Source organism: Drosophila hydei, unplaced genomic scaffold (assembly GCF_003285905.1).
Source record: "Drosophila hydei strain 15085-1641.00,03,60 unplaced genomic scaffold, DhydRS2 tig00000149-arrow-pilon, whole genome shotgun sequence".
Lineage (NCBI taxonomy): Eukaryota > Metazoa > Arthropoda > Insecta > Diptera > Drosophilidae > Drosophila > Drosophila hydei.
In genome coordinates, this window is record NW_022045678.1 from 2462472 (window position 1) to 2485129 (window position 22658).

The window sequence follows — 22658 nt, forward strand, 5'->3', positions numbered from 1 at the left end:
GCGTACCGCTTAAGAGTATGCTACGAATTTTTCAGAATTTTCTGTTTCGAGTGGGAATTGTAATCAAATTCCTGTTATTTCACAATTATAATTTTTGATTTGATTTAATTTGATATGAACACGAACTCTTCATTTTTTGCCAAGCAAAAAGCGAGTTTGGCTGCCAAGGCTCTTTGTTTCGGTTTTAATTCGAGTGTTTGCAGAAGAGAATTTCCATTTTATTCGTGTTCAATGAGCTGCTTTCATTAATTAAAAATATATCTAGTTATAAATATGTATTTCCACTCACCTCTGGCAGCATTTTCATAAAGCCCAGCAGATAGATGAGCATCACGCTCGATGTGGATATGCAAAACTGCATCTTGAGAAACGTCACGGCGCATTTGCGATTGCACCAAATGGGCAGCAGGATGAGAAAGGCGGAGCAGCATTGCAGCAGGCAGAGAGCGCAGCTCACGATCACAAAGATGGGCCGCTGCGGCGTATGCGACTCCGTAGTCTGTAACGAGATTGGGATGCAGATTGTTACAATTTACACATTTAAATTTATACATTTAATAATTTTACTGATATGTAAACTGCAGAGCTTTGTATGTGTTTAAGAGGAAATATATTTTCTATTATATTTCTATTGTATTTTCTATTATATTTCTAATATATTTCTATTTTCTATTATATTTTCTATTGGTGTTACTTTGTCGTGCCTTTCCATTTGATAATGAGCTAAAGTAAGAGAAATACAATACTAGTCTAAATGGAATGGTTAAATCAGTCGAGCACTAAAATATCACGTTCGAAATCACGAAAATGTTTGCTTTGTGACGCAAGCACATCTTATGAAGGAGAGCAATCGCGTTAAGCTAATGAGCTCTGTTTACTGAAATATTTGCTTGAATATTTAAATATTTAATTGTGAAGCAATAGATAAAAAGGAAATATTATAAAAATAAATATTCAATATTAATGGTTTCTATATCACATTAAATTTCTAGCCGTCAGTCTAAGTATTTCGAATTAAAGCTTTGTTCTCCTCTGCTGGCAAATATGAAGCTATTTCTCATACTGTGGCTTGCAGCAATTAAGTTGCGAATTATAAGCTTGGCCTGCATTGAATGGTCTCTACTTACATGTGGCTGCCTTTTGGTCAGCATGACAACATAGGTGCCGGAGAGCGGGCAGATGCAGCGGGTTATATTCTCCATTAGATGTTTTGTGATGCACAGATCCGAGCGCCAGGTGGAGTCAAAGGATGCCTTATAGTCGTGCCTATGCATATGCATATTGAAAAGGAGTTATTACTTTAGAACTTAATAATTCAAATTTAATTAATGCTTACCCGCAGACAGCTACCCAGTCGCCAGCTTTGGGCACACTTTCGTGCTGGAATATAATTTCCACGTGGCCAGCTTCAAAGGACAAGTCGAGTGGTTCGCGGAAATTGTCATTCGAGCGATTCGATTGGAACAGCCAGGTCTGTATGATGCGCGAGGCAAGCACATAGTCCGAGTCCTTGGCATCGCTGAAAGTAGAAGTACTTCAGAAATAACTCTTTAAAGGAAAAAACTAAACTCTTAAGCTATGTAACAGCTGCTATAAATGTTCCCCACGGATGAAAAATCAGCTTTAGTCAGTTGATATTTTTAATCCTCTTTTAATTCCGTATCCAATTTACTAGCTATTACATAATTTTGGTATTATATAGTATATTTAATATAGCAAACCAGCTGCTGCTGATGCTGCTCTTCATGCCACATTTCCAGTTGTCATTTGGTATTTCAGCTAATCTTATCAAGGAACGCAAGGACGAATCGTTCTGCTGCTGAGTGCACGTTCATTAAGCCCATCATACACACACAAGACACACACATCTCTGTGGTTCATTATAATTTAATCAACATTTGTCTGCATATTGGCAACAATTTCTAGTTCGCATTTCATGCCAGATTCAAATCTCTGGCTCTCGCTGTGGCTCCCTCTCTGTCCATGCAAATATTTAGTTGTTGTTGTTGTGTCATGTTACATGTTGCATGCAGCTTATTTGCATTTTGTTTACAAACTAACAGCTTTACACACTGCATTGCGATGGTACTGTTGCAGCTGCCTTAATGCGCTTATGAGAGATGGAATCTCTTGTGCGGCAACACTTGGCATTACACAGAATTATTTTTCACAGATATGCATTGAAGTTGTTTAAGCTTTAACGGCAAAATGTGAAAATATGGGGCAAGCTATGTCTGAGAGTGTGAAATATTTCACAATTATTTTCTTGTTGATTTTCATATGTAATTAATGAAATTATTAGGTGGCTTTAATAACTTATATCACATTTGATATTCTGATAAAAATATTGAAAATTTAATTTGAAAAAAAATTTACATTTAAAAAATTTAAATTAATTAAATATTTTTTGTATAATTTTTATTTTATTTGAAAAATTAGGATTTTTTAATTGTGACGATAATTATATTAGAAATTGAGATGCTTAAAGATAATATTATGATATATAATAAAATAAATTATATATTTTATATTTTATTTTATTTATTATATTACACATGTTGATTTGTTTTTGATACCCACCTGCCGCGTGTGTAGTAAGTTTTTGGCAAAAAACTCTTAAGATTCTTATAGGAGATCACAGAAGCAAATATTGTCGAATTGGCCATGATATGCAGCAGACGTGTGGACAGTCCAATGTCCATGTAGAGTTGGTCCGAGAATAAGTCCTCGCTGCGAAAGAGAAGTGCACACAGGTCGGATGAAATCATGGCAGGCCACTCTTAATTAGCTTAATAAGACACTTGAAAGAGTCAAAGCTCGGTGCAGCAAGGTAGCCTAGGCAGCAGCTCTACGACCCCGCCTGCCAGTCAGCTTCTGCGAAAAGTCCTTCAAGTTGGAATTTTTATGAGCAATTTTTATAGTAAGCGAACGCGTGCGCTTGTTTTATGCATTTATTTTTTATTTTTATTTATGTTTGCCCATAAAGTACATTTTCCATTAGAAGGAGAGAAAAAAACGAAGGAAATGTTTGCCCCTGCCAGTGTATATTAATCAAGCGACCATAAAGCGAAGTATACTGTTTACTTGAGCAGCAAAATTTGCATTTTGCCTTTATTTCTAATTATGAAATTATGCGAAGCGCTTGACATGTGCCAGATACAGCTCTGAAATGGCCAAGATATTAGTTTTTAATGGCTGCTTTTATATGAAAAGACTTAACGTGTTTCTGATGACAACTAGTCATTGAATCGAAATTCATTTTATATAATTATATTTAAAGCGATAAGCTTTGAGCAAGAATATTATAAAATATTAAATAATTATTATATTTATATAAATTATTTAAAACTTTCTAAATATTTATCTAACAATATTTATATGTTTACTTCGAGTGCAAGTTGTGCAAAGTCAAGAAATTAAAAATTAAATTTATGGATGACACGGGAAGAGCACGTAGCCGGAAGTTGAGAATGCCTAAGGAGAACTTGTTGTAATTGTAATTATGACTGACTTCAAGAAAGAAAAAAAATATATATATATGTATATAATTTGTAAAGGCAGTTATAAAGCATACGTAGCTTAGGCATACCAATCGCCTTTGCAGTTGGCTAATTTTATTTTATATTAAGAGTTTTCGCGTCGTGTGTTTGCAAATGTTTATGACTTGAAATATTTTCATTAAAATTTCAATAAGTTAAAAAAATAATATAGAATAAAATACGATAAAAATAGGCTCAATAAGTGCAGCTTAAGGCCGCCAGCTTCTGCTGTTTATAAGTCGAGTAAGCAAGCTTTATATTCTTATCCTGTGTCACACATATTTGAGTTAAATATTATTTCAAGCCACATAATTACTAAAGTGTAAACAAAATTAATGATTGTTACAAAGCAAGCGCAAAAAATTAATGTGTGTGGCATGGAAACAGCGGAAATTGAGCAGAAATGATGCGATTCACACTTGGCTCGGGCGTTCATGTGCACAACTCACCCGTAAATGCGTAAATTGAACGGCAATGTTTTCACTGAGGTCATGTAGATGCGCAATGAGTTCAGCCGATCCAGGGACAATGTATCCTCGTCCACTGTCAAAATACTTGCGGCTCCGCCGTCGCCATTGGAGCCGCCACCGCCTGCGCCACCCTTGGCCAGCAGCTTGCTCGCAGCGCTGCCTGTGTCGCCAATTCCATCAGCTCTGCTGCTGCCCTTCGTCCCCTGTGCGGTCAAAGTTGTCGAGCTGTCAGCAGCCGTTGCCGAGGATGTCGCCTGGCTGCCTCCGTTGCCTCCTGTCGATGTGGCCAATTGTGAGGCCGCAATTGTCTCGCGGTTCAACGCCGCAGATTGCGTTAAAAGTTGCAACTTTTTAATTTGCTGCAAAAAGTGAAAATATTGCCACATTAAAGTTTAACACGTCAAATTTCGAACTTTCAACTTTTGTCGGTAACACCTCGAATTCGGACCAAAAACAATTCCGTTGCCCCGGCAACTGGCAACTGTTGTTACCGCCGCCGCCCAATTTATGAACAATTCTCGCTTTTAACGTCCCTCACGAAAAGCAGGCATTAGCCAGTATTGGATTTCAATGAATTTTGCAACAAGCGAACATTCCTCAGGTGTTAGAAACTTGTCATAAATTGGCATGTGTGGGTTGCTCTTGTCTAGGTTGTCATGGCCCTAAGACTGACATTGTTATCATTCTTATTATTTTAATGGTCAGCTTTAGCGCAGTAGGATTAATGTGAATACTTTATGACTTTGTTTCAATAACAAATGTATATAAATACTTAAAGTGAGAGGCGTTTTAGTTCATTTAAGGAAAAAGTCGTCGTAGAAATAAAATATCTGCAAAAATCATACTGAATATTTATTTTCTTAGTCTGCTTCTGTTTGAATTGGCAATGTGTATTTCTGAAGAAGTTGATCTAGGAAACTTTAGGATCCAAACTTGATAAAGTGTAAAAGAGTTTCAAAAGTTTCATAGTTTTAAGAGTTCCTGAAATTATTCTCTATATTTATGTAGACTTATAAAAACAGCTTGAATGAAAATTGCATTATGTCTGAATCTAGCTTAATTTTTGTTATTGAAAGTCTTTAAATGTCGCTTTGTTTGAAGATATAATTTATGCACTTCAGCAAATTATATTGGGACAAGTTAGCCCCAAGCCACGACAACAATGTGGGGCACTCAATAAATCAACATAAGATCTTATGCTTCATTCTCAGCTGTGACTCTGTAGTGGGCTCAAGTTGCAAATCGGTCAATGAATCGTCAATCGATTTGCGTAGACTCTAATAAAGACTCCATTAGAATGTCATTTTTCTTCGCTTTGTTTTTGGAAGGAATTTTCTGCTGTCATGGCGCAATTTCCTGTTCAAATCAAAAATTACTATCGTCCGAGAAGTTTTTTTTTAGAGGACATAAGCATAAATTTATAAAGTCAAACATGTGCAATTGAGAACAGAAACAATTTCAATTGGAAAACTTTTTCGTTGCAAAAATAAAAATAGAAATGAAAAAAAAAAAAACGAAAAATTAAAAAGCACAAAAGTTTTGCAACATCAGTCAAGCATGATGTGATATTTGTTGTTGCAACCCTCGGCCCCTGCGCCTATGCAAATTGGGGCATTTGTTTAAAAACATGAGGAGAAATGCTGCGAAAAAAAGTGAAGGAAAAAGTTTTAAATGCGAATTCCGACCTGCTTCCGACCTGGCCACGTTGAACAGTTTACCGTCAAATCACTGGGGCGTTCAACTGTGTGGGCGTGGCACATGTGCCAGGCAATTCCGTGTGTATTTGTGTGTGTTCGTAAAAGTTTTCCTGCTGATTTGAAAGTTAGCTTGCGACTTTAGAGCACGTTCGCTTTTTGCCCTCCTAAGTGATTTGTCTCGAACTTTGTGAATTTGATTTCTGAATAGGCCATATCTGTAGTCGGGATTTCTCTGCTGGCAGCCAAAAGCCAAGTTGACTGGTCAAGCTGCCCGCAGAAGCGGTTCAGCAAACATCAAGTGATATTTACTTAAGTAAAACATAAATTTAAGAACTTAATTCGCTTGCTTAATGAATTTAGTTAGGGCAGACAACACGCGCTGTCTAATCTGGCCCTGGTAGCTGGAGTCAATAAGTATTTAGAAACTGGGTCAGTTAACTTTGTTTGCCATTTGGTTGTGCTTGGTCCGTAATGAGCCAATATGCATAGAAAGTTCAGCTCGTACATTTTAATAAACTTTTGGATTCTAATATTGAAATGCAATCGAAAAAGTCGACAACTATTTTGGACTTTTTGGCCCGAAAACTTTTTCAATTGCAATGCACACAGAATGCAACCCGAAATCAATGTTAATCAGCCAAAGTAAATGCAAATCTGTTTAAACCAAATGAAATGCAATCGAAAGCCCGTAATGCCATTGACATTGCAATCGCAATTGCAAATTGTCAACAATCCCATCGACAGGCCCCACTCAGCGACAGCTCAATTTAAATAAAATAATAAATTGATAATACATCAACTCGAGCTCGATTGTATATTTATTTTGAATTATTGATAACGTGACGAGGCCTTTAAATGAGAGACAGAACTATGTTTCACTCTGCACATTCAGTCTATACAAATATTAACCTTTATATACAATGAGCTCATTCAATTTCATTAAGTCAATGAGTAATCACAGCATTTATAAGCTAATGCACAGTGTATCATATAACCAATAATAAGAGGCAGCTTAAATTATATTAAATTTATACATGAAGTGCACTATTATGTTTGCACATGAATTGGAAATTTCTTTAAACTTGATTAAGTGGGCTGGCAACATGGAAGTCAAACAAAGAATATTTGAAATATATTTCAGTGTTTCTGATGTTATTTTGAGGCTATCTTTCCGGCTTATAAAGTGTGTGCCTTTTTACAGTTGCCAACACTGCTTAATTTGATCAGTCACTTACAGTTGAAAGTTGTCTTTTGTAGGCTTTGGCTTGACATGTCATTATGGATAGACTTACACTGGGACATCACTTGCAAATTGTTAAGATTCTTATTAAAGTAATTGAGACAAGTAGGGCTTAGTATTAGACTTTGTGGGCCCAGCTGTGGTAGCCATATCATATTAAAATTATCGTATATGTGGCACACACTTTAAGAAAAGAAAGATAGCTTCAAAATAATATCAGAAAGACTGAAATATATTTCAAATATTCTTTATTTTATTACAAGTTTTTTTTGTATGACTTCCATTTCGCCAGACCACTTAATCAATATAATATATGTCATAACATTTTTTATCCAGCAATGTTTTTCCTATTCATATTTAAAATATATTTTATTATTTTATTGCAATAACTCCTAATTATAAATGTCATATATGAGATATAATATTAAAAAATGTACACAAATGAAACGACTGAGTCCCCAGAGCTCTCTATTACAACTCCAAGTGTTTCAGCGCTTGCAAGTTGCGAGACAATTGAGGGAATTTCGTTATTTTTCGTTAAATTACTTCCACTTCTTAGGCAGGCATCGGATGAATCTCGATCAAATGGTAAATATTACTGAGTATTGTAACAGCCAACAGTTATTCACAATTTAAACAGTTGCTGAAAAAGAGCTCTTGGTAGAATAACTCACATCTGACGGCTTCCTCCCAATGGGCACACGGAGAACGCAACATATCGCTTCAGGTTTCTATTTCAAAGTGTTATTAACCCATTAATTTGTGGCCTAATGGAGAGCTTGATGAGAGTGGAGAGTGCGGTAGCTCTTATTGATCTTATTGACAATTCATTCAATGATTTAACTATAGTCATATCTGTGCTCAAGTACATAGAAACAGGCGCATTTATATATAAATAAGTATTCAGCTCTTATTAATAGAATGTAAAAGAAAATAGCGTAAATAAAAGTAAACATTTACTGATTAAGTAGTCCTGTTACGTGATTCGAACTAGTGTCTTATTAGTTCAAAACTTCATGTGCCATTTTAAAAAATGTTTAAAAATACATTTTTCTTCAGGTATCAAAACTTTAAGTTGCCTTTTCAAAGAGTTTAGCCAACACTGAGATTTTTTCACTGGCTGAGCTTACTCTGTGCTCATCAGACTTAAATTTAAACTATTGAACTCTTCTACCCGTTCGATGCTGCAATTAAAAATCAATTTTACCTTAAGTTTTGCTAATTAAAAGTATGTACAAACATACAAAGAAAGAAGGAAAAAATAAGATGCAGAAGAAAAAGTATGTGTAACTAGCTTAAAGTTTGGGCTGAGTAAATAAGAGCGATGCCAACTATTTGGTAAGTTGAGAAAAGTTGAGAAATGCTGGCATTTAATCGACCCAATTATGAGGGCGAGCTTCGCTTCGTCGGCTAATAAAAATTTAACATAAAAGCGCTCGAGGTTGGGGCGAGGGGGAAAGTTTCGGGCTCATATGGCGCATAATATCGAAATGCCATAACTCAGCTTGAACTCCGGGACAAACAAAATTAATTTTTGCGCATTAAAAAGTTTTAGAAGCCGTCGTCTTGCCGTCTCTTAAGCCAAGTAAAAACTTACTTAATTTCCGTGCGTGCCGCGATCCAGCGAGATGAATATTAAAACGGGGCTAGTTCGCTCGAGTAGACACTCAATATATTATGCCGTATAGTTGGACTCATTTATAAAGTTGCGCCGCCGAGGTCCTTGACATTGAGACGGCTTTGCTTTAAGAGCCACGGCCACGCTTTACGCTTTTAATGCCGGAGCCCATACACCGCCAACAGCTGCAATCAACACTCACATAAATTTGCATACCAATATTTGAGTCTTGATGCATGTGGCATACAACTCCTTGCTGCTGCTGCTGTTACTTTTATGCCGCACTTCGCGAAACAAAGTGTGCTCAAGGAATAAAACATGAGCCTCAGCAAAGCGAAGCTTCCAACGCCTGCCCACTTAAAAACTTAAGTAAGTGAAGTGTGAGACGAACAGCCAACCGAGTGGAAAGGGCAAGCCCCACTGAGCCCCAGCATCCAAGGACATTGGCTGAGCGTTAAGACCAGAAGGAAGGCACACCTTTTCATCTTCATCATCATCATCATCATCATCAGCCCCATCTGTGAGCTGGAGTGGGGTGGCGGCTGCTTCCGTCATTGTCTGTGGCCAGCCGCCAGGAAGTGGCTATGTTCATTGTTTTGTGGCTCAGTCAGCTGTCATGGGAAGCACCGAGAAAGGCTCATTAGCTGGCTCATAAGTGCGCAGTTTTGATGGCCGCTAATTAACAACAAAGTTGTTGCCTTATTCGAGTAGTCCGAAATGATCAATGCCCTCAATGAGCTCTCGAACTGAGTGAAAATAGTTTCCAAGGTTTATTTCCTCTTCTCTGTGCCCTCAGATTTATTATTTATATATGTGTGTCTAAAGGTAAAAAATAGTTTGCTAGCTCCGAGCTCTTTTAGCTGAATTATGAAAGCCAATGCCCAATACATTATTGACCCAACACTCAGCCACATTTCCCTTTTGCTAGCTATGCAGGCGGCTTGGCAATCTACAACAAATCGACCTTTGCAGCCAAAGCATATTGGAGAAGCAGCCTCGAATACATGTATTAGAGTGTAGAAGGTATTCATTAGCCGCAAACATGAACATCAATTCTGTGGCTGCTTTGCTGAGCATGTGTGAGCCAGACAAATGTAAATTGTGGCCCAACTACAAGCTAAATAAAAGTAGAACCACAAAATAATATATATGTGCCTGCCATACAATAAGGCATGCCAGTCCAATTTGGAGCTGCTGTGTAATAAATCTGGAAGACAGAGTGAGGTAGAAAGAGAGCGAGAGAGAAAGAGAGGAAGCGTAGCAAAACCAGGCTGGCAAATATTGAATATGGCTGTAGGTTATAAATTATGACACCCGAACGCTCGACTGCCTCTTTTGGCATAATTTATGCACGAGTGCAGCCAAAGTGGCAGTCGGTCCGCTCCACTCCACCTCGCCTGCTTTGGGGGCAGCGCACTGTATACATACAAATACATAGACTCCGTGTCAGCTTACCTGTTGACTGTTCAGGGATTGCGCATTCTGCATGACTTTATCCAGAATGCGCAGTATTATCTCCGCCGCCATCTCACGCTCCAGTTGTGTGCCTTTCAGCTGCAAATAGGTGTCGAGCTGCAAAATAGGCAAGCAAATAGTCAAGCATCAGACAAGTGGCCAGCAATAAGCGAAACAGCAAAATAAAACAGAGCCCGGCGTAAGAGCCGAGTCCCGAAACTCTTCATGGCCATTCGTTAGGCGGGAAATTTGTGTGCGCATTAAAATGAAAAATTGTTGCCGTGCGGCCCGGGGCAGCTTTTCTTTGACTGTAGCTTGGCTGCGGCGAAAATTGTGTGAAAAATTGCAAGGCGCCCACTAGCGACTCGCTCAGCTGCTCAGACTCCCTCCTTCGACTGCTTTTCTTGCATTCGTTTACGTGTAAAAATAGTTTGGCAAGCTTGTTTGCGGAGTCTTTGGAACGGCCCAGCCCGACTCAAGTGGCTGGCGATGCATCTTAGGGTCCAGGTAGTTTGTAACGCTTTGAGCTCTTTTTGCGTCGAGGCTTAAGTGTGTTCAAGACTTTTTGCGGTGTGTACCGCGCGCTGTGATACCAGTTGCTTAAAATTGAATTTGGGAATACGAAAAGCAGCAAAAACTTTTCTCTCGTTACAATATTATGCAATTTCTGCAAGACAAAGTGGCCCAGCAGCTGAAGTGGCAATCGTGAGAATCTCCGAGAAAGGCGCACACAGCTTTCCAGCTGTCCCATAAATCTGCATAAACTTTGCTCATCAGATGTGGGGTCTGGTCACACGGGATCTATGTGTATAAACATAAATATTAAGTCTAGAGAGATTCCGACTCACCTCATGCAGCATGTCGATAAGGAAGCTCGCCTCGCCGGGCAGAAAGCTCTGGCGCCGCTGCAGCGTGTACTCGAAGCACGCCTTCAATATGTTCGACGAGTTGGTTTGCTGGAAGCCTGCACTCAAAGCTCTGAATCTGTTGTAGATGAGCAGCAGCTCGTCCCGCACACAGCTCGAGAAGTCGGGCAGCAGCCAGCTGGAGTTGCCGGCGTTGTCTCGCTGCTCGCAGATTCGACGCGAATGCCCCTCGAAGCCACGCGGACAGTCCGTGATGATGGGCGCGCCGGGTGCGCTGGTGGGCCAGTGGACGCCATAGCTGGACTCGGCCAGGCACACGTGCACAGCGTTGCGCTCGATGACGTTGATGTAGACGCTTCTGGACACTGGCCGCACGCTGTTCGATACGAGGCAGGCGTACTCCGCCGACTTCTGAATGTTGTTGATCTTGAGAATGCTGCCGTCTGGGTAGAGGTCCTCCCACATGGCAGTGGCAGCGTCCGACTGAAAGAGCACTCCGTTGCGGGTCCAGCTATAGCCCAGCTGGGCATATCGCTTGATGTCATCGTTGCCCGGCGACAAGCAACGCACGCGCAGCGAATCGCCACGCTGCAACGTGACACTGGCCGGATCTACGCGTAGACGTGGCGGCGACTTGATGTGGATGTGCAGCGAGCGGCACTGCTCGACGCCCCAGTCGGTAACCTGTGGAAGCAACGAGAGTTTAGTCAAGTGACGAGCCCAGTCGGCCCTCGAATCAGCCACCTAGAACGCTGTCTGATAAGCATCAACAACAATATTACCCAGAGCATTGTTTGGGCTCTGCACACAGCCAAGAGCGACAGATAGCGCAGAGCCTTTTGCAGTTGTCCTTTTCAGCGGCAGTGTTTGCCAAGTGCCAACAAATGTTGCCAGCTGATGCTGCTCAAAGCGCTTACTCGAATTTAATAGACTTCTCCTGGCCGCCTCTCCCTGGCCAGCAGCTGATTGGATATGACATTCTCTGATTGCACGAGGCGTGTGTCCTGAATGGATATGTGGTGTCTAAGCCGTTAAAGCACTCTGCGGCGGGGGATAACACGGCTGCGTGGCTACTTAAAGCGAACAGCTTTGGCTGTCATCTGGCACAAACATGTTGCACTTGTGTCGCCACACACATCCGAGCATGAGTCTAGCAGCAGCGTAACTTTTGTTGCAAATGCTCCAAGGGAATACAATGTGAGCTGCAGAGCTCATACCGAGCATTACGATAATGTTGATGACGATGATGATGACGTTGCTGCTCTCAGTGAACTTCCGTTTCAAATTTAAAAAAAAAGAAGGGAACAGACAATCTAACGAGCAGCAACGTCAGGATCACACCTCGGGGTCCTCAACGCCGGCATGTGGCAGGCACTGAGGCTTTGCCTTTGTGTCTGCTCAGACTTTGGATCCGGCACTGGCACCGGCACCGGCAACGGCACTTTGTTGCAACTGAGCCGGAATCATTTGATAGACAGAACTTTGGGCGCAAACAAATCAATGATTTTTTATAGCATTTCAAATTTAAGTTGAGTTTTAAATTCGTGCCACGATTCCTGCGGATTGGAGTAGGCGTTGGCGTTGGCATTAGCTTTTCTTTTACGACAATGCAACGTCAACAAATCCTTGCCAGCCACAAAATCCAATTGGCAATTAACTCATTTGGCCAACAGCTCCAGCTCCAGCCAGCGACAGCTTCGTCATTTTATGATCAAATGCGATTTTACTGCCTGAAGACGCTACATCGCCCCGCGCCCCCACATGATTGTATCTGTAAGCTGCGTCTCATTAACAGTCGAAGTCGTTAAACAGCACATTGTACGTGTATGGCTAATGTCATTTAGTCCCTGGTCTAAACTCTCCCCTTTTCGCTCCTTCTCGCGCGCTTTCTCTGGCCAATAAAATGCTTTGTGCCAAATGGCTGAAGAGCAACTCTCACGCCACAGAAATTTGCAATGTTAATGATGCCGATGCCAATGCTAGAAAATGGCTGCCTTTTATAGTCGGCTAGATAAAAGTGCCTTTACGAGCTGAAAAGTGCATGGCACCAAGAGCCAGGAGAACAAACTAAGCTGAGCCAAGAAAAATCATTTCCTATACATAAATCGTATATGCAATTTGCATTAGAACTGATAAGCAAGACTTAAGTTAGTTTTGCTTTCTTTTATTTGTAGCTAAATATTTTTATGATGAATAAACTTAAACCTAATTGGAAAGTAGCTTATGCGTATATCAAACGGAAAATATTTAGTAATTCTGAAGATAATTTATTATAGAATTTATCACAGACCAATGGAAATGAGCACAGCTGGCAGAAGGATGTCTGTCTTTTCGTCTCTCTAATGTAAGTTCAGCTATCAATGGAGTTTTGCTGTAGCTTTAAGTCGATGCAAACAAGTTTAAGACTTTATTTTCCCATTGAGTTTGCAAAACTTGTCTTAACTGCGAGTAAGCGACTCAGGCTGAATGTGAATTTTCGCATGAAATTGCAAAGCAACTGCAATATTCCGACTGAATTCTAGTTGAATTTTGAAAAGTTTGTGGCAAAGCGACAATGATATATATATATATATTATATATACAGTCTGTCAAGAAACACTTTACACAGTGGAAAAAATCTCAATTTTTTGACTTTATGTAAAAAAATAAAGAGTTTTTGTTTAATTTAACTAATTTTTTTTAATGGTTAACTGTTTAATAGGTATTTTTAAATCAAATTATAGAAAACAGAAACAAAAACAATAATGGTGAAACTTAAAAAACAACAAAAACTTAGATTACTCATATTTTACACTGTCAAGAAACTCTTTACACATTTTGTTCTCTTCATCTGTTTTGCTCTGATTCTAAGAAATAACGGGGCTTTACCGTTAACTATGCCTTTAGAATCTGTCTATGCATCTCTATTTTTGTGTTTATTTTTCACTTTGTGCGAAATTTGGCTGAGTACACATATAAAAGCAATACAAATTTTGATTAATAATGCCCGGAAAGAGATTAAGCTTCGATGTTGTCCAATTGATCTTCTACAATCGGCAGTTGGGCAAATCAGTTCCAGAATTAGTGGAAATGTTTTCTGTGTCAAGAAAAACCATATACAACGTTCTCAGTCGCGCGGAAAATGAGGGAAGACTTGAGGCAAAGGGTGTGGGTGGCCGAAAAAAAAAGATATCTGATCGGGCAAGCCGCCTTATGATGCGAAAGATCAAATCAAATCCCCAAATCTCGACCAGAACTCTTGCCAAGGAGCTCAAAGAAGAGTGTGGTGTGGATGTGTCCCACGAAACGATCCGTCAGGCTATTCTACGGCATGGGTATTCTTCGAAAGTGGCACGTAAGAAACCCTTGCTGTCGTCGACAAATGTGGAAAAGCGCTTCTGTTTTGCTCTTACTATGCTTAGGCACCCAGAGGAGTATTGGAAGGACGTTATATTTTGCGACGAGACCAAAATAATGTTGTATTACAACGAAGGTCCGCCCAAAGTATGGCGAAAGGTCTCTAAAGCTTACGACAAAGCGAATATCATTCCAACAGTCAAATTTGGAAAGCTGTCGGTTATGGTTTGGGCCTGCATTTCCAGCCAAGGAGTCGGTGAATTGGTATTCATTGAAAACACAATGAATGCCGAGCAATATTTTCAAATTTTGAAGACAAATTTACACCAAAGCGCAACCAAATTTGGCTTTATTAGTGAAAATCGGCCAACTTTTAAATTTTACCAAGACAACGATCCAAAACATAAGGAGTATAATGTACGTAATTGGTTGCTTTACAACTGCGGAAAGGTCTTGGATACACCACCCCAAAGCCCAGATCTCAACCCAATCGAACATGCGTGGTCTTATTTAAAGAAAAAGGTTGGAAAAAGGAATCCAACCAACCGTGGACAGCTAAAAGCTTTCGTACTGGAAGAGTGGCAGAAGATACCCCTAGAGTATATTCAAAACTTGGTCAACTCAATGAAAAGAAGACTCCAACATGTACAGAATGCTAAGGGGGGCCATACTAAATATTAAGTATTTCAAAATTAGTTATAATTAGTTTTACATTTTAAATTTAGAACAATATATAAGAAGTGTGTAAAGAGTTTCTTGACAGTGTAAAATATGAGTAATCTAAGTTTTTGTTGTTTTTTAAGTTTCACCATTATTGTTTTTGTTTCTGTTTTCTATAATTTGATTTAAAAATACCTATTAAACAGTTAACCATTAAAAAAAATTAGTTAAATTAAACAAAAACTCTTTATTTTTTTACATAAAGTCAAAAAATTGAGATTTTTTCCACTGTGTAAAGTGTTTCTTGACAGACTGTATTTATTTATTATATATATATATTTATATATTTAAACAATTTGGTGCATAAGCAGCTGCAATGATCAAAATATAGTTGGCTTCAAATCCGCTCGAATTAGAGCCGCAGCCCTAGGCGCTGTGAGAAATAAAGAAAACTGACGGCAATATCTTTACAATTTATAAGTTTCTTACAGCTACAATCTATAGAGCTCCTAAATTAAAATACTGAACATAGCTCTGGTTGCTGGCATATTTTAGATCAGAATCAGAACAGCTGCATCAATCCAGCGCTGCCTATATTAGTCCTTATGTATTTACCTGGAGTGTTGACATTTTAGCTGCATTTATATCTAAAACTAAACTAAAACAAATTTCTGTTTTATACAATTTAATTATGTAGATTATCCCAAAGTATAGGCTACTTAACTTATTTCATATATACCACTTATAGTCGAACCTATTTTTAAAAGGCATCCGCTACAGGGTATCTTCAGGCCTGGCAGCTCAATCTAAACCACTCCGCTTCAATCGAGTTCACACTTGCTGGCTGATATCTGAGGACTTTCTAAGCCTTCTTACTTTGTACGACTTCAGCTGCTTTTACATAATTCGAAAATGAAGAGTCAAGCTTCAAAGTGTTTCAATATTGTTTTTAGATTATGCAAATTATGATCTCATTATGAACAGTTTAAGGTATTTATATTGAGTGTTAAATAGCTTAACTTCAGGTGTTAGTCATCTGCTTAGAGGCATTTGCCAAAGGTAATGAACTAATTGCAGCTTAATTTCAATAAATAAATAATCATTGGGCTTACTGTCCCGCGGGCATTATTATGGCTATGTGTGTGTGAGTCGGAGTCATGGATATGAAAGGCGAGTCCCCAGCGTCCAATGGACAGAGCCTGCCACATATTATTGACGTGCGGCATAGCAATCGCAGCTCGAGGCGCTGCTAGTCGCAAAGGATTCATTCATTTCTTTTCAGTTTTGAGTCAACAGCAGCAGCAGCCGTTGGAAGGCAACAATCAACCTTTGGGGATTCTATGTTAAGCACGTTCCTTGGGCAACAAAGAAGGAAAAAAATTGTGAGCAGAATGCGCTGATTAACGTGAAATTCTCCCAGCAGCTGGCAAGCATTGTGCGAGAGGGGTCCAAGGGGCTCCGGCTTCCCTTACCTTTAAGCCAAGCCCCGAAGTGCTTGCCTTTGATGTGCTGCCAACATTACGTCGACCACAGTGCGACAGTAATAAGAGAAGCGCACTAGGCGTGCGGCAAATGGCATACAGCGAGAGAGGGTCGCGACGGGACCCAAATCAACAGCGCACAAAGTGTTGGGGCGTCGAGGAGGAACCAGAACCCCCTCTTGGGCTTGTGCTTTCGGACAAGGCATTAAATACAATTGGTGCGAAGCTTTAAGAAAATGTTCGCTCGTTAGCTTAGCGGTCGAGCAACAGCTGCTGCTGCTGCTGCTGCGGTCTTAAAGCGAATGAATTTATGGCACTGAGACCTAAAAGTGCAGTTCAAACAGCAAGAAATATTGTAGCCTTAAAGCCAGCCGGGGACTATTACGAAACACAAAATTGTGCCAAAAAAATGTTTTCTAATTTTAACAAATTGGTCAAGCTTGATTTTTGGCCAGTTTAAGCACCTGGTAAAGAAAGGGTAAATTAAATGTGCTTTTAAGTTGTGTTAGAAGTCTGTAAGAATCTAATTAAATTTTCTAAAATATCATAAGTATTGGAAAATGTATAAATTGTAAAAGAATCCTTTATTACAAATTAAATATGATATTTAATATATCCCTAAAAGAATGCTTCGAATCTATATCTATATTTATATAGATATCTATACAACATCTATATATATATCTACTTCAGTATCTATTGTCCTCCTTCAATTTAATTTATGATATCTAGTACACATAGAGAGAAATAGTGTTTCAATATTGACCAAGAGTGAAAAAGGAAATAAAAACTAATTGCAACCTTTCACTTTGAGCAAATTTGGAAGCAAGTCTAAGCAGCTTTATCTTTATACTACAAATTTAAAAAAGCACACTTAAAATATATCACAAATAATAAAAAGAATAAATGTCACTGCTGCCTGTGCTCTGCAGGAATATAATTCTAGAAATTGTATGCAATTTGCATAATTTTATATATATATTGTATACATTTGCAGTCGGCTTAATGCTCTAGAGAATAACTCTATAGAATCCATCAAGCCAAATGACTATACATATAATTTATTTAATATTTTTACCATGTTTTTTAGTTTATTCCAAGCTCAAATAAAATAAAAGATGTCTAGAATATATTAAAAAAATAAATGTCTCTGCTGAATCAATTTGATAGAATCGATTTTAGTTTAGATTTGCAACGCTTCTTGTTTACTTAGTTTACTAAGTGTAATTGGATTATTCTTTATTGATCCACTGATTTAAATTATTATTATTGAGAAACTCAATTTGTCGACTGAAAAGATTGCTAAGCTGCTGCGCGCTTGAAGGTTTTTTGGACTGACAGACAAAGCCGAAAGAATTGAAGTTATTAGGAGGAGACTATTACATATGTATGTTGTTACCACGAGTAATTGTCAAGCAATTCTTCATAAAAAAGAGGAAGAAAAGATAATTATCCGCTAAGTAATTTAAGACTGCCTAACTTAACTCTAAAAGTACAGCAAAAACATCGTTCCCTAAGTCTTTGTTATCCAAGCTTCATAATTCACAAGGAAAAGAGCCTATATTTTAATTAGTGATATTTTCTTTGACAATTTTTGTTTTGCGTCTTCATTTTCTTGGAATTTCAAAATTTTAATTGACGTTTTTGGCAGCCGTTCGAAGAGCCTTTATGAGTCTCTATATGAGTGCGTGGGCCAGGTAATCCATTCGTAAGCCCAATTAAATTATCGGCTTGAATTGTCTGGCCAATGTTTGAGTGTTGTTTTTACTGTTGAGCTGTGCTTAATGCGAAAAAAGTCGAGCGCCTGAACGACTAATCAGTTTAATTGCCATGCGTTAAGCCATATCAACAAACACTCGCTGCTCGAGTGGGTGAGGTAGAACTCAAACAATAAAAATAAACCTCCTCGAAAATGCCGCAAAATTACTTTTAACTTGGCCGGGCTCTGTTTGCCGCAGAGGTCTTCGTTTGCGCCAAAACGTGACGTTTAATTAGCCAAATTAAAATATGCGAAGTGCCGAAGGAGGAGAAGATTAAGTGGACTGAAACTGGGTTATTTTGATTTGTGTGTCGGTGTGTGTGTAGGCTTTTGAGGGCTCCTCCTGCTTTTTTATTTTATTTTTATGCATTCAAATAAATTTTAATCTATGCGCTCAACTGTTGAGTCCTCCGCAGGATTTGTTGGCCAATTGCAGAATATTTTCGGGTTTTAATAGCACTTGCCAAGTCTTTAAACTGTTCCACGCCATTAAGCCCAAAAAGCCGCTCAAATACGGGCCGGTAAACCATTCTTGTGTTTATGGCTTGGCAAATAACAAATTACGCAAATGGCTTGTAAAAAATATTGACATGTTCCAGCAGCAACAACAGAAGATCTAAGGCAGCCTGAGACGCTTTTCTAGTACCATGTATGAACAGCATGTTTATGACTAGCGAGCTGGAATGCTGCGTTTGCTGTTGACATTCAGAAGAAGAAGGCTCTCCCGGAGAGCAGCTCACATCAGAAAGAAGTTATAAATCAGTTGATAATACGATTCGGCTTCACTTACTCGCACATAGTATATAAATCAAATCAGACTCAGAGCTGTGCATGCCCGCTGCTTACCTTACAGCTGTAAACGCCCTCGTCGATGCGACTCGCTTTGGTTACGCCCAAAATGGCCGTGTAGACGTCTTTCGTTTCCGGCGGCAGCACGGTTGTCCAAATTTCTCTGCGAATAAATGAGATTCTTTATTCAAATGTGACTTAATCTGAAATGAGTTATGTGTGTCCGAGAGTTAAAGGCGATAAAGCTGGGAAAGTGCTAGAATAAAAAAAATAAATAAAAAAATAATAAAAAAATAATAAAAAATAAAAAAAAAAATAAAATATCTACATCTGAGGCGCATATAATATTATTTATATGACAGTTTTAGATTGTCAAATATATTTTTTTGATACATATATAATTCATATGTACATTTAAACATATGATTTTTAGTTAGCCCTAACTTTCCGACCTTAGATAGAATTTTTTAAGTGAAGCTACTTTTGGTACTTTGAAAATAATATATTGTGTCACAAATCAATGAAAGCGATGGTAAAATTGCATGAATTGCGCATTCCATTATTTCTGCATTTTTCAAACACCATAATCATAGACTTTTTCCTCGTCTCAGCGGCGATGAAGAAGCTGAAGCTTATTTTGAGGTTAAAGGCAAATTCCACTATGAAAATGATATCTAAAAATGCTTTCGTTTTGTAGATTAGTAACTATACTATAATTTATTAGAAATAGAAAAATTGTTTTAAAATACATCAGATAATCAAACTGAACTTTGACGCCAAACATCACTTTTTGTAGTTCACCAAATTTATAAATATATTTTTAGAATTAGCAGCCTTTTCCCCACTATATAGTTTAAGATATTAACAGCTACAGTACTAGCTGCCTTTTTTAAATTTTTACACGGCTTTCCCTGCAGAAGTTGTCATATATTTATTTCGTTTTTTCATCTATATAGCTAAACTGTCAGATATACGATATTTAATAGAGTCAAATATATTTGAGAGACTAGTTAATTAAGAGTCAACTTTCGCTTTTGCACTTGTGTCAGTCGAACCATTGATTTTCACACCCAATACACAGTTGCACAAACAGCAGAGCAACAGCAGCAGCAGCATTAGCAAATGAATTGGAGCGTATGCAGTATGCAGTATGCAGTATGCAGCTTCCCCGCTAATTGACCCACTAATAGCAGCTCACTTATCATTTCGCAGCGAAAAATGCAGTTTGTGTGGTGTATGAGTGTGTGGGGGTGTGGTGTGTGGTGTGTCTGAGTGTGTGTGTGTGAAAAATCATAGCTAATGTGAAAACAATCGCGGATGCTGCGGCTCGAAGTCAATTAGCAGACAGCATGATTCACTCGAAAATCTTTTTCAACATGTTTTCGGTGACGCGATGACTGAAAATTGTGGAAAATCAAAAAACACAAAAAAAAAACATTCTATGGCTGTTTGAAAAAATGGGTCATAGCATATTCGATGACAGCCACAGGGCAGACATCATCCTCTGTTCACTCACACGTGCCTCTAATTAGATTAGATAAGCGGAACGTCGAGTTATTAGCAGACGCAACACAGCTTTGAAATGTTGTTAGAAAATGCAGTAAAAAGTTAGAAAGTTGTGCATTTTAAAAGCAAATTGCTCAGTCTCATAAATATTAAATAATTTTTGTATAATTTTAAACAAACTTAAAGTCAAGAATTAGAGTCTGAGAAGTCATAAGTAATAAGAAGACTCAATTAAACTTTCTTTTTTATTAACTTAAAAAAGTAAAATATTTATTCTTGATAAGTAAATATAAATATATGGACTGTGAAAATATAAAGTGGAAAGCTTGCGAAATTACATTAAATATTTTGAACTTATATCTCAGTTCATAGGAAAAAAGCCATTGCGTCCATTTATATACAAGATTTATTTGGAACAACTATATTTAATTGTTCTGCTCGCAGGTAGATCGACATCAGAATAGATACATCCTCTTCACTGCTCACTCATACAGGGATCTGTATGTCCTTACATTCATGCGCTAGTGATGGTAATTTTCAGCAAAAATTCTATAACAATTCGTAGAGCTAAATTATTCTATGACTATTAAGTGTAAAAATGATTTCAATTGAAAATGAAAAAAAAAAAAAACACAAAACTTAACTAAAAGAAATAACTTTTATTCAAGCATTACCAGCTTTATAATACTCGTTTAGTATTCAAAATGAGGAAAACTTATTCAAAAACTCCCAAAGGACGGATTATATTATTTATAGAGATGAGCATCGATGATCCAAGGTTCCAAGTATTAAAAACTATTACACATATTTTAGCTTCCGATTTGTCAAACCTTAGCAGTTGTGCTTAGTTTTTCATACTCGGGGAGTGTTTAGACCTCTCGCTGTAAGGCTGTGCAAAATTCAGTTTTCCTCAATGGAAATACACAACAAATCCAAATACTCTATAATTATAGGCCTTATGTTACGAATATAAATATTCAACTTCAGATTTCAGATCTTAATAATCGACAAAGTGTTTAGCAACCAATGCACAAAACTAATATGCTCTTCTCAATTCATAAACAAGCATACAAATTGACAAAAACGAATTGCTTCAGTAAACTGTGACAATTAAATCACAATTTGATGTCTGTTTGAATTTGATTTGATGCATTGCGTCCTGATTAGTTCGTGTCAGTCGCAGTTGTTGGATGATTTATTGTCTCACATGTTGCGATGAGTCATGAAAATAGTGCATCGATTGCTAAATGGGAGTTTGGATGAACAAAGGCTAAGCAGCTAAAATGTTAATCTATGAATTCTGAAAAATTGTCTAATAGCTCAGCTTCAGCATGGGAATAGATAAGTCAAATGTGCTGAGACTGCTGCCGTGCTGGCTGCTTTTTGGTGCTTAAATGCTACCTTGAGTGGTGCCACCTTTCCACTTAGCAGCCCGCTGAGTGTTGGGCTGTGGCAGAGGGGCATAAAGTGAACTCTAAAATCAAATTCAAAACCGAAACCAGAAGCAAAACCAAACTCTTGCAGTTGGCAACAACTTAAGTGCTGTTTGGGGTTTTCGGGTGGGGCACGAGGGACGGGGGTGGTAAGGGTTATCTAGTCAGTTGCTTGTTGAAGCGAAACGGCTTAGTGAGTGCATTCCACTAATAACTTTTACGCATGGATAACAAGGATAACAGCCTCATAACATTGAAAAAGTGCCCGAAAACCACACGAAACGAAAGTGCGGTTAAGGCAGAGCCATAAACCACAGCCGTGCCTCAAACTGAGTGCGTCAAGCAATTTGCACAGGTGCATTGGCCAAAATGCCGTTTGCAGTGGAGCGGAACGCGTGCGGGGCGAGTGGCGAGTGGCGTGGCATTGCCGAGCATACAAAGCACTTAACCCACAATTTGCTAATGGCCAGCGGCGCAAGAATTTGCCAGTGCCAGTCACGTTAACTGTGCCGGTGCCCATGCCCATGCCCATGCCCATGCCCTTACCTGTCGCTACGCACCTTCAAAATCAATTAAAAGGCAACGGAAGTAATAACATTCTGTGCAGGAAGTGCGTAACGCTTAAATGCAGCAGCGAGCTCAACCGCAAAAACAGCAAAGTTCGCTTCTCGTTTACGCCAAATGAGCAATAGCAACAGCATCAACAGCCCAAACAACGCAAACAACAAAAATAGCAACAACAACAGCAGCAGCTGCCATAGCGCCCAGGAAGCCGCCTTGGTGCTGGTTACTCCTCGACTAATACAATT

The 22658-nt window shown here is 38.6% G+C and overlaps 1 protein-coding gene across 1 annotated transcript in view; it reads right to left on the reverse strand.

Moving 5' to 3' along the window:
* Window positions 1–22658, reverse strand: part of LOC111603983 — a 188527-nt gene that overhangs the window by 14864 nt on the left and 151005 nt on the right. Inside the window, exons 9-16 of the mRNA XM_030223223.1 lie at window positions 18968–19073; window positions 10868–11569; window positions 10020–10136; window positions 3989–4368; window positions 2581–2730; window positions 1337–1519; window positions 1128–1266; window positions 290–499 (exon numbers count right to left, since the gene is read on the reverse strand). Of these exons, the coding sequence (XP_030079083.1) occupies window positions 290–499; window positions 1128–1266; window positions 1337–1519; window positions 2581–2730; window positions 3989–4368; window positions 10020–10136; window positions 10868–11569; window positions 18968–19073 (1987 nt within the window). The remainder of the gene's footprint in view (window positions 1–289; window positions 500–1127; window positions 1267–1336; window positions 1520–2580; window positions 2731–3988; window positions 4369–10019; window positions 10137–10867; window positions 11570–18967; window positions 19074–22658) is intronic.